General features: G+C 37.7%; 1 protein-coding gene across 19 annotated transcripts in view; it reads right to left on the bottom strand.

Moving 5' to 3' along the window:
• LOC106670817 (coiled-coil domain-containing protein CG32809) overlaps nucleotides 1–10191 on the bottom strand; it is an 80956-nt gene extending 70765 nt beyond the window's left edge. For 13 of the 19 annotated variants that reach the window (XR_002910446.1, XR_002910447.1, XR_002910449.1 and 10 more), the window contains exons 1-2: nucleotides 10018–10191; nucleotides 3743–4046 (exon numbers count right to left, since the gene is read on the bottom strand). Coding sequence is in view for 15 of the 19 variants with exons in the window: in XM_014401428.2 (XP_014256914.1) it covers nucleotides 3743–4046 (304 nt within the window). In the remaining 4 variants the exon portion in view is untranslated. Of the gene's footprint in view, nucleotides 1–1714; nucleotides 1960–3742; nucleotides 4047–10017 lie in introns of those variants that run through there. The other 6 variants (XM_024227691.1, XM_024227692.1, XM_024227699.1 and 3 more) reach the window with 2 other exon arrangements.
• Between the last annotated feature and the right edge of the window lie 3076 nt (nucleotides 10192–13267).

Below are 13267 nucleotides of genomic sequence, written 5' to 3'. Positions count from 1 at the left end.
AAAGAGCGATTGAAATTATCGATGAACAGATAATGAACGAACGAATTATAGAGTTGATCGAATGATTGGAGAACCGATGGAGTAAAAAAAGAACAAACGAATGAATTAACGAACCATAAAAATTATTAATTTATCATTTAATACACAAAAGATGGAAGGAACTGACAAAAGAGCGATTGAAATTATCAATGAACTGATAATGAACGAACGAATTATAGAGTTGATCGAATGATTGAAGAACCGATGGAGTAAAAAAAGAACAAACGAATGAATTAACGAACCATAAAAATTATTAATTGATCATTTAATACACAAAAGATGGAAGGAACTGACAAAAGAGCGATTGAAATTATCAATGAACTGATAATGAACGAACGAATTACAGAGTTGATCAAACGATTGAAGAACCGATGGAGAACAAAAGAACAAACGAATAAAGTAACGAACCATAAAAATTATTAATTTATCATTTAATAAATAAAAGATGGAAAGAACTAACGAAAGAACGATTGAAATTATCAATGAACAGATAATGAACGAACGAATTATTGATTCGATCGAATCATTGAAGAACTGATTGCCGAACAAAAGAATAAACATTATAATGAACTAACGAACGAGAAAAATTATTAATTTAACATTTAATAAACAAAAGATGGAAAGAATTGACGAAAGAACGGTTGAAATTATCAATGAACAGATAATGAACGAACGAATTAATGATACGAACGAATCATTGAAGAACTGATTGCCGAACAAAATAATAAACATTAGAATGAATTAACGAACGAGAAAAAATTATTAATTTATCATTTACTAAACAAAAGATGGGAAGAACTAACGAAAGAACGATTGATATTATCAATGAACAGATTATAAACGAACGAATGAATGGCCGACGAATCGATAGACGAACGAATTCATGAACGACAGACCCATATACATTATAATTCCACTTTTACTTGTTAAAAAAAAATTAATGAATTGACAATTGAATGGAAGAACCGGATAAATTATTTAAGATCAGATCCCAAACTACGAATTACTGAAATGTAAATATGGGATTTATACAAAAAAGATCCAAACGAACGAAAGAACGACAGAACTGATCAATTAACTAAAGAATCCATGAACGAACGATGGTATAATTCATCACGTCGTAAATAACAAAGTGATTAGCGAAAGATAAAAATGACGAATTAACGATTATAAAGAATTATGTGAATACGAGATGTTTTAAAATAGAAGTAACGATTTAATCGGAAGAATTTTTCAGCTCCTGCTTTTAATTTATGGGCTTTTGGGTATCATTATTATCTTTTGAGCTTCTGTTTTCTGTCATAACTTCTGTACAGACGAAAAACGATTTTTTTTACTTAGTGTTGTGTTGTGTGGTCTGAAGGATAAGGAGGCATGTTTGACCGAATTAAAAATTGCATAAACACGTGCAATGTGCGTTGTCTGCGGACCGATATGTGTCAAGAGATGAGTGGGGTTTGAAAAATTTGTATTTTTAAAGTTTTAAATAGTAAATGATGTGACGGCGTTGAACGCGAAGCGAGATTGAGTTGACCCAAGTAGGTAGGTTCTAGGAGGGTGTGGGAAAAGCGAATGGATGTGAAGATTTTTCCGAGGCCGAGAGGGAGGATGATGAGCGGATCGATGCCGCACCCCCGCCATCATCGGCGGAGGCGGAGGCTGAGGCTGTACTAACCTTCCCTCCCGCCGAATTTCCTCTTTTTCTTGGTGGCCGTCTGCGCCTTCCCTGAGCCCTGCTGTTTGTCCTTGTTCTTCCATCTGATGAGCATTTTAGTCGCAGAGCGACGGGTGTCCGCGCCCGGCCCTGGACGACCACGAGCGCGAAATCTGCCGTCCCGTTTCCGACTTTTTTCCTCTTTCTCTCTCTCGCTCTCTCTCTCTCTCTTCCTTCTCTCGATTCCGGCCGACGAGCGTTCCGCCGGAAAGCCTCGGTTGTACTGGGCTCCCGGGGGCGGCTCCCGAAGGCTGGACGGCGGCGGCGCCGGGATACAGCCCGCTCCTCCCCGGATTTCCCACCCAACTTCGAAAAACTACCCCAACGTCTTATTAAAGAAATCACAAAAACAATTCGAAAAAATCTTGCTACCTTAAAAAGGACTTAATTCAAGAAAACAACGATCAATTTGTTAGGCTGGTGCAAAAAAAAATGCAGGTTTCCAAAAGACAGTCAAAACTAAACTCTTCACAAATTAGAGATCCACTAATTTTACGTATTAACGATTTGCTTCCAATTTTGTCCTAAGAAATTAATCCTTGAACAGTGATACCTATAAAAAAATAACATTTTTTAAATATCGATGTGTTAAAAAAAAATCTAGGAAAACATAAAATCTCTGGTAGACGCATATTTAGAAGACTGTGCACAGTGGAATAGGGCAGGACATGTTCCATATCCTGGTTCGCGTCGCACCTTCCGCAGGTTGCAGAGACAGGCGGAATCTGTGCAAATATGACCTGAAGTTTCCATGGCCACTCAGGAACTGGGAAGCCAAAAGTTGGGCTTAATCCATAAGGATGACATTCGCACTGGGAAGTACTCAAAAGTGGTTCTGCCCTTTCCTCTGTGGGACCGTCGATTCTCCCATTTGTACATCCATTTTTCCATCTTTACTAGTCTGCTTTCATGATGGAGCCGCTTCTTGATCACATCCCTGTATTTCCGAATAATGTCAGACTCGAAAAGTGCGTTGGATGGCTTAAAAAACATAAATCTTAAAACCGTTAGCAGCTATCTGATCTTTTGGGCAAAAAGAGTTCTCGATCTGAAAAAGAACAAAGGGGTGAAAACCGTATTCTTTTGGGTGCGAGGCCGCTCTGGTATTGGGGGTAACACGATGGTTGATGGGGTAGCTAAGCTTCTAGCTATTCGTACTCCCTCCAAGAAAAGCCAGAAATCAAGAAGATTGTGAAACAAAAATGGAATAAAGAAAACGAAAACCTGAACACAGGAGCATTTTTTACATCCACAAACCCCAACATCAATCGGTATCCTGAGTTTTATAATTCCGGAATAACAAAGAAGTACTGTACAATAATTATTAGACGCAGGGCGAACCATGGGATCTGTGCCGCGTACCTACATTGGAAAGTGCGAGAATAGCAATTGCGAAAGATGCTTATGAAAGATGATCTTGAACACGCAATAATTATCTGCAAAAAGTATGCCCTCAGATGTCACTTATGGAGGTTTTGCACTTACCAATTTTTCACCCAGTGATTGAAGGTTGATGATTACGATGATTACATTCTCAGCTCAGGCATTTGTATGAGCGGTGCATTTGTCAAGAAACAGCAAAATCTTTCGATTTGCCCGTTTCATGTGTGTCGTTTGTGATGATGTGACGGTCACTTTAATGTGGATTTCACTTAAGGAGATCAGGATTTGTCAATGACTAAGGATTTGAGCCCCAAGAGTGACGGGACCTCAACACTTCTGTCGCTTATCCAGGTTCTAACTGACCCAGGTTCCACTTATCCAGGTCCAAAAAACTGCAGGTTTCGAAAAGAGTCAAAACTAAAATGCTCAAAAACTCAACTTTGAAAATCTGTGGATACTGAAGAATTGGCACCCAAGATAACGTCAGGTTGTTGTGTTTCCCCAGGTTTTGGAGATTTTGGATTATTTCAATGACTAATTTTTACATGCTAATGCTTTAATGACTACTTCGCTATCAGATCTTATGAGGATATCTAATTGACTCACTTCTGAACCGGCCGATGACCTCGTACTCGCTGTCTGTATCGGACGGGCTCGGAAGGAAAGAGACACGTTTCGGGCTGAGCGGCGGGAAGCGAAACCTTGCGGACCTCTTCCAGTCCGGGTCCTTCATCTGCTCGCGGCGTTCCTCCAGGACGAGAGACGTGTCGGGGATCGAAGCCTTGGTATGAGAAGGCGACGGTAGGAAAGCCGTTTCTCGTTTCGTCCCCAGTGAGAGAAATCTGCGGAGGGGTCCGCGGCGTTTCGCCGTGCTTCCGCCGCCGTTCCGACTCGTCTCATCGATCGACATCTGAAAAAAAAATTTAACCTTATAATTAACAAATTGATATGTAGTGCATTTTGTGGACCAAGAATTGAATGAATCCTACATATATAATCACGCACAAAGGAATAAAATAAACACCCAATAAACTCTTAAGTATGTAAATGCACGACCTCCTCACAGTTAGTTCTTAGACCAATCTTGTTTTTAGAGTATATATTGTTAGCGATGATGTACTAATAACACTGTCATCAGTGACAGTGCAGACGAGTCTAGGCATCCGTACAAGGCAGGTCATAAGGCCGACCAGGAGTAGGAACTATGATGAGGAGTGGATGGTACCCAGTTGACAGTAGAGATGAAAAATACGAGTATTTTATGTCTGGGATCAAAAACGCTCGTTTTTTCTTCCATTATTTTACTAGTTCATTGAATGGATTTTTGCTGTTTTGTTGGTTGCTAGCATCTATTTTCTTTTGAACCAGTTCTATCGTTCATTTTTTCATCAATTATTTTACTGGTTCACTCAATGGTTCTTTGAGGCGCCAAAATTATCCGGATTGGTGTTTATTAAACAGCAGCATGAGTCAGAAATACATTTCCCATGGACTCCATTGCCTCATCGACACTCGAGTTTGCAAAATGATAAATTACAAAAAATGATTAATAGAACCAATGAACGAACGATCGATAGATCGAATCAATGAACAGTCGAATGAACTTCATAGTTAATGAACTGTCCAATGGACCTATGAGCGAACTATCGACAAAAAGGTGCAAAAAAGCGACGAACGAATTAAACATTGATCGCTCTAAAGAACCGATGTAATGAATCAGCAGATAGAACTGATCAGTGAACGGTTCCGAGGATCGACGCACGGTTGAACTATAGAACTAGTCAATCAGCAGTTAACAGAACCAATGAACGAACGATCGATAGAACTAATCAATGACCGGTCGAGTGAACCAATGAATCGATAGAACTACGAATGAACAGTTGGAAGAACGGATGAAATGAACTATTGTTTAAACTGATTACCTTTGAACGAACTATCAATCTAATGTATCAGTAAACGGTTGAATGAACCGATTAACTAATGATCGTTAGCATTTATAAATGAACTGTTAAAACAGATGAACTAACGACAGATAGAACGAATCCATGAACGGTTCAAACCGACGATGAATGAACGTCGAAAGAACTGAGTCAGTAAAAAAGAGCCGACGAACCAAGGATCAAACAAAATATATAATCAATGAGCAATTAATAGAACCAATGAACGAACGATCGATAGAACGGTGCAAAGGAGCGACGAACGTTCCAAGGAAAAAATTAATCATTGATCGGTCTAAAGACCGATGTAATAATAAATCAGTGGTTAGAACTATTCAATCAATGAACGGTTGAATGAACCTATGAACTGAATAAGCCAGTTCTATCGCTCGTTTTTTCTTCAATTATTATTTTACTAGTTCACTCAATGGTTTTTTGTGCTGTTTTCGTGGTTGCTAGGTTCTTTTTTCTCTTGAACCAGTTCTATCTCTCATTTTTTCATCAAATATTTTACTAGTTAACTCAATTGGTTTTTGCTGTTTTCGTTGATTGCTAGGTTTTTTTTCTTTTGAACCAGTTCTATCGCCAATTTTTTCATCAATTATTTTAGTAGTTCAGTCAATGGTTTTTGCTGTTTTTGTTTGTTGCAAGGTTCTTTTTTTTTTAACCAGTTATATCGCCAGTTTTTTCATCAATTATTTTAGTAGTTCACTCAATGATTTTTGCTGTTTTTGTTGGTTGCTAGGTTCTTTTTTTGAACCAGTTCTATCGCTAATTTTTTTCATCAATTATTTTAGTAGTTCACTCAAGGATTTTTGCAGTTTTTGTTGGTTGCTAGGTTCTTTTTTTTCTTTTGAACTAGTTCTATCGCTAGTTTTTTCATCAATTATTTTAATAGTTCATTCACTCAATGGATTTTGCTGTTTTTGTTGGTTGTTAGGTTCTTTTTCCTTTTAAACTAGTTTTATCGTTTTTTTGTTCATTTATACATTCGATCAGTGATCGGTTCTTTCAATCGTTCTACGATGGTATCTTTTATTTGTTAATTCGTGCGATAATAATATCCTGTCCCTTGTTTGTCATCGTAAATCAGATTAGCGAGTGTGTCACTGTGATTGGACGTGCGTTTTGCGTAAATTTTCGGTGCAAATGTTATCCCAAGCCGAGCGGCAAATTGAGAAATGTTGACATATTTAGTTATGTATATTTTCATGGATCTGCACTGGCGGAACCTTGCCGATGAGACGAACGGGAATGCAAATATAAATAATTGACATGGGACAGCAGTGACACAAGAATGACCCGTGTACTGTCATCCAAACGTGGCTCCAGACACGGGGGTGTGACCGGCACTCTGAAGGGGTCAAGAAAACAATTAGGGATGATTTTTTTTTCCATTGATGATTATATTATCGGCCAATCATCCGATGTTTGTAAAACTTCCCTACTGACAACTATCCGATCATGGTGAGCACTACCTATAGCCCGCCTAGTAACCAAGCACCCATCCTCACTGGTGGACATTGGGCGAAACCCGCAGGTCTGGGCCATCAGAATGATCCGGATTGGTCTCTTGAGGCCAGGAATCTGAGATTATCCTGGACGAAGCCTTTTCCGAGGCCAGGAATTGGCGACTTTATAGAACGACCTCTATATTTCCCATGACGACAACTCCATTGCCTCATCGGCACTCTGAGTTTGCAAAATGATAAATTACAAAAAAAAAAAGATAAGATAAAAAGCCTCGAGTCTCTCTTTTCCCTCGTGCATTAATTAATATTTTCAAAATTTAAATAAATTGAAGGAAAAAGTAGAAAGATCAATGCACTGTGAATCAAGGAAAATCTATTTTCTTAAACTTGGGAATCGATGTAATTGGATGACGATATATCGCTTTTAGGGACATTTTCAATTAAAAATCGATTAAGTTGAAAATATATGTATATTCTAGGGTAAAAATCAGTCGAGAATCGATTAAATTGAACATCGATTCAGTCTCTACCGTACTGGAATTAGAATTAATTGGACGTGAGATAGGATTTGTGCAAAAAAAAAATTCAATGAAAAACTTTTCATTATTAACGTTATTTTTTATTATTACTTCGACTGCTTTGTTAAATGAATGCTAACGAACGTAATTGGCCCACCGTTTAGGCAGTTTCGTTTGACCTAATTTTTTCCGGCCTGCGAGCTAGGACGACGCGACGCGTCCAATTATCTAGCACTCGGGGTCTCAACTGCTCGAAATTCAATGCAATTGGTGGAATGAGAGAAAATGGGGGGGGGGTAAAAAACTTGGTAAACCTTGTAAAAATGCGAAAACAGGAAGAAGAAACATTGAACGAAATAATTATTCAATGAACAGTTAAAAGAAGCGATGAAACCGACAATCGACAGAACTAATCAATGAACAGCTGGAAGTACGGATGAAATGAACTGTTGATGGAACCGATCACTGAACAGTTGAATGTACCTATGAACGAACCATCAATCGAATTGATCAATTAACAACCCGATTAACGAACGATCGATAGCATTGATCGATGAACAGTTAAAAGAACCAAATAACTACGACATAACTGATCAATGAACAGTCGCAAGATTTATAGATAAAGCTGATCAATGAACGGGTACAAGAACTCAAGAGAACGATCGATAGAACTGATCAATGAACAGTTAAAAGTGTCAAATCAGTGGATAGAATTGATCTATGAATGGTTCCGAGGAACGACGCACTGTTGAACTATAGAACTAGTCAATGAGCAATTAACAGAACCAACGAACGAACGATCGATAGAACTAATCAATGACCGGTCGAGTGAACCTATGAACAACCTATGTATCTATAGAACTAACCAATGAACAGTTGGAAGAACGGATGAAATGAACTATTGATTAAACTGATTGCTGAACACTTAAAAGAACCAATGGTTAACATGGCTATGGCGGTAAAGCGGCTAATGCAAAAAAAACGTATGAACTAATAATAGATTGAACGAATCGATGAACAGTCGAATGAACCTACGAACGAACTATCGATAGAACGATCCAAGGGAGCGACGAACGTTCCAACGAAATAATTAATCATTGATCGGTCTAAAGAACCGATGTAATGAATCAGAGAGTAGAACTGATCAATGAACGATTCCGAGGAACGACGCACTGTTGAACTATAGAACTAGTCAATGAGTAATTAACAGAACCATTGAACGAAGGATTGATAGAACTAACCAACGAACAGTTGGAAGAACGGACGAAATGAACTATTGATTAAACTAATTACTGAACAGTTAAAAGAAACTATGAACCAATGATCGATAGAACTGATCAACGAACGGTTGAATGAACCTATGAACGACCTGTGTACCGACAGAACTAACCAAAGAACAGTTGGAAGAACGAATGAAATGAACTATTGATTAAACTGATCACGGAACAGTTAAAAGAACCGATTAACGAACGATCGATAGAACGGATCCGTGAACGGTTCAAAGCAACGATGATGAACGTCAAAAGAACTGATCAATAAAGGGTTAAAAGAGCCGACGATCAAACGAAATATATAACCAATGAACAATAAAAAGAAGCAATGTACAAAAACAAAATAATTATTCAATTAATGGTTAAAAAGAAGCGATGAAGTTGATCTACAGAACTAATCAACGAACAGCTAAAAGAACGGATGAAATGAACTATTGATAGAACTGATTAGGAACTGATCACTAAACAGTTAAAAGAACCTATAAACTAACGATCGACGAAACTAATCAACGAACAGTTCGAAGAACGGATGAAAATGAACTATTGATTAAACTGATTGCTGAACACTTCAAAGAACCAATGGTTAACATGGCTATGGCGGTAAAGCGGCTAATGCAAAAAAAAAAAGAAAAGTATGAACTTATAATAGATTGAACGAATCGATGAACAGTAGAATGAACCTATGAACGAACTATCGATAGAACGGTCCAAGGGAGCGAAAATAATTAATCATTGATCGGTCTAAAGAATCGATGTAATGAATCAGAGGGTAGAACTGATCAATGAACGATTTCGAGGAACGACGCACTGTTGAACTATAGAACTAGTCAATGAGCAATTAACAGAACCAATGAACGAACGATTGATAGAACTAACCAACGAACAGTTGGAAAATGGACGAAATGAACTATTGATTAAACTGATTACGGAACAGTTAAAAGAACCGATTAACGAACGATCGATAGAACGGATCCGTGAACGGTTCAAAGCAACGATGATGAACGTCGAAAGAACTGACCAATAAAGGGTTAAAAGAGCCGACGATCAAACGAAATATATAATCAATGAACGATAAAAAGAAGCGATGAAGTTGATCTACAGAATTAATCAACGAACAGCTAAATGAACGGATGTAATGAACTATTGATGGAACTGATCACTGAACAGTTAAAAGAACCTATAAACTAACGATCGAAGGAACTAATCAACGAACAGTTCGAAGAACTGATGAAAATGAACTATTGATTAAACTGATTACTGAACGGTTAAAAGAAAACTTATGAACGAACTATCAATAGAACTGATCAGCGAACTTGAAATCGAACGAAACAAAAATCCAATGTCACAAAAAACACTGAGACAGAAAGAAGCTAGACAAGCTAAAAGTATTAATATGTTCACACAGAATTTGAAAGAACTGAAGATTTCAGAATTTTATTAATATTTATTTATCCAATTTGAATGAGTGAACATCTCATTCGTATACACTGCGGGAGCCAAATTCTGTTAAATGTGTAGATCCTGAAAGGGACACTTATAAGCATGTTTATAGAGGCAGATTGGAGAATAAATATTGCGTTAAAATGCTGAATGACTGTAAAATATTATTTTGGAATAGCAAAGATGCCAAAAAACCGGGTTGTGTTTACAATCAACAGGTTGGATACGTCCATCCTCGCTCACCTGTCACTTGCCCGGTGTTGCTCCCTGCCGTCGTCTCCTCTAGGAAAAAAGGGGCGGCCGGCCGCCAGCTCGTCGGCGGTCTCTCCAGTAAAACTTCGAACGTTTTTTAGAAAATCCGAGCGCCGGCGTTATCAGCGACGGGCGTACACAGACTGGCGTCTCCTCGGCGGACGGACGGGCGTTTGGGCCCGCCAGGGAGCGCTGCGTCTCATCGCAACGGCGTTTTTCGAATACAAACCTTCTTTTATAAAACTAGAACGATTAATACTTGAAATAATCCTTATCTGATTTTTTAATAATCCTACTAAATTACGAATGAAAATTATTTAAAGAAAAAATAAACTGTATTCAACAATCAGATTCTCAGGGCGTGATCTGAAGTGATTGCAAGAAAAAGACAGGTGGCTAGGATAAAAATGAAGGTTGGGTGAGTATATAGATTCATTTTTCTTTTTCTTTTTGTAAAAAATGTTCAACTCACAAATTTCTTCTTTACAATTTTCCGGATTTAAAGTTTAAAAGCTCATCATCAGGTTGAAGTTGTGACAAGCGCGTCTCGAAGTTTCGAACAAATGAACCCCGCCGATCCACCGCCAACGCGACGCTCCAATGAGACGCTGGATTTAATGCCGCTCAATTTTGAAAATGCGATTTTGTGCCATGGAGAATTATAAAAATAAATTACTAGTCTTTACTGGTTCGTTTTCCTTGTTAATTATAAGTTTTTTAACCGCATATTGCTCGTTTAAGAATAAAAAGTGCCTTGCGACACACCCAGACCCCCTGCGGGTTTTCCTCGAATATTTCGCCAATAATTTTTATATTTCCACCTTGTACTATGCTAGCCTCACTACTCAGCAAGAACTATCTTTTAAAGTGATTGAACAACATACTTAACCCACTTTTAATAATTTCTTCCTTTCGAAGATGTAAGAGTTGAAAATGCAAAATCATTTGCAGCATCCTGTTTACAAAGTGCATGAACATATTCCTTGCCATCATTGATTTCTTCCATGTTCAATAACCTGAAGCACTCATAGACAAAGCACTGTGTGGCTTGTTTGGTGAAGTTTAACCCTTAAAAATTGACTCATTCCCAGGTGTACCATAGCCGTCCTTCCATTTTGTCCATTCTTCGCCTTTTATTAACGATCACCAACCAGAAATTATAAAAAAAAGTCTGTGATAAAAAACTTATGCGATACCATGTACACCGTGTCATCGTTGCCATGCGACTCAACTAGACCCATATGAGGTTTCCTTGATAATTTCGTCCAGAATTTGTGATTGATTTTCATTATACTCGGATTGGCTCCATACACAGCGCTTTGTATACTCGCACCCACACTGAAAACATTTTAAGATTAGGTGTAGTATAGTTGGTACACTCTTAAAATTTTCAGGTGTAGGATTAACGACACCCTGTATACTCATAGACAATGCACCATGGGGCTTGTCTTACCCAAAAGCAATTCAAGGTATAGGCGTTCTCAAATTGTTACAATATTGTTACAGTCCTTGGCAATGTTGTGACATCAGAAAAAATTCTTTAGCGAGCATGCTTTTCCCTATTATCTGCCAAATTTTTTCCATTTTTGTAGTTCCCTCTGTTTTCTTATGTGTTCTACATAAATTGTCAGAACAAATTCAAAGGACACCTGCAAATTCTCATCTTCCGATGCTTGTTTTGGCAATAAATCAGCTCTTTCATTACCTACTTCACCAGTGTGAGCCTAGACCTTCATTGCATTATTTTTAATAGAATTTAATAGAAGCTTGGGGTTCCTCAAGAAGAATCCATCAGGTTTCCGGAATATATTGTAATAAAACATTTATATTTTGGGCTGGTTCTGAGCATACTGGTTGGTTTGGTTTCCCAGGGACATTCAATCTAAGATTAATCAGCTTGAAGGTATACAGAGGAAATTACCTAACTTACAAGTTAAGACTTCAATGGGATAATAAAGAATATGTCAAATGTCCTGTGATACCCTGTACACCATGTCATCCCTTTGAAGGCAGAATTGCAGCACCACTCATGGGTGTTGCCTTGCGACACACCCGTACCTCTGTGGGTTTTACTTGAATATTTCGTCAGTAATTTGTAGATTTCCACTTTCAAAAAAAATAGTTCTTACTCACTACTCAGTAAGAACTATCTTTAAAAGTAATTGAACAACATACTCAACCCACCTTTAACCATTTCTTCCTTTTGGCGCTGTCAAGATTGGCATCCTGTGTGCATAGTGCATGAAACATATTCCTTACCATTGTTGATTTCTTCCAGGGTTGTTTAATAACCTGAAGCACCCTGTATTCAGTTAGGCTGTATGTATGGTAATGATACATGTTTGTGCTCCCCACGCTCTGCAGCATTCTGGCTTATTGTACCTTCCTAGTTTAGTGCAATATACTCAATCCTTCATAGAAAGATCAGGTCATTGACTGTCACTGCTAAAATTTCATTTCCTTGATTTTTTTTTCTGTATGTTAGGTTAAATCTCTATTGAGCTGTTGCTTCGTATTCGAAGATGATATAGGTGGTTAAGATGGTATGGAGGTTTCTCTTTAATAATAGTTTTCTGTGCTGTCCTCATTATCATGTAGTGTAGTATTTTTTCCACTGTGGAATCCGTTCTCATTATACAGACGCACTCAAGTCAGTATTTTTGGGAGTTCTTTTCTTTTTATTACTTGTTCTGCTTTATCAGCGCAGGCTGTGGGTCCATATTATGTAAGAATAGGTCTTACCATTATGGTGTACATCCCCAGTTTTCCCCATTATTCTTCTGCACACCATCTTTTGTCGCCTCCATGATGATCGGAGCCGATATGTTTCTTAAATGTCAGTGTTTTATCTTTTATTTATTTTTTTGCCAATTGACAAAATTTACAATTTTACAGATATGGTATTTATACATTATATTATGAACAGTAGATTTGTATTATATAACAATTATCTAAAAAATGAGTAATAATTTACATACCTTTCCTTGGGCGGTGCTCCTGAGTAGTGTGGTGAGTTTATCCTTATCGTATGAATTATATTTTTATTTATAATGCTTTCCAGAGTTAACAAATATAAACATTAAATTATATCGCTTCAATCATAATGAATTTTGCTTAGCAGAGGGTATGAGATCAAACCACCACATTCTACATTTCACTTCTAACATCCAAGATTGTGTATAATTTATATAAAACTTTTTATTATAACAGTAACGATGTAGTAATGATTAGACGGTCCAAC

Source organism: Cimex lectularius, unplaced genomic scaffold (assembly GCF_000648675.2).
Source record: "Cimex lectularius strain Harlan isolate CLEC.00 unplaced genomic scaffold, Clec_2.1 scaffold252, whole genome shotgun sequence".
NCBI lineage: Eukaryota > Metazoa > Arthropoda > Insecta > Hemiptera > Cimicidae > Cimex > Cimex lectularius.
This window is presented reverse-complemented; position numbering and strand designations above follow the sequence as displayed.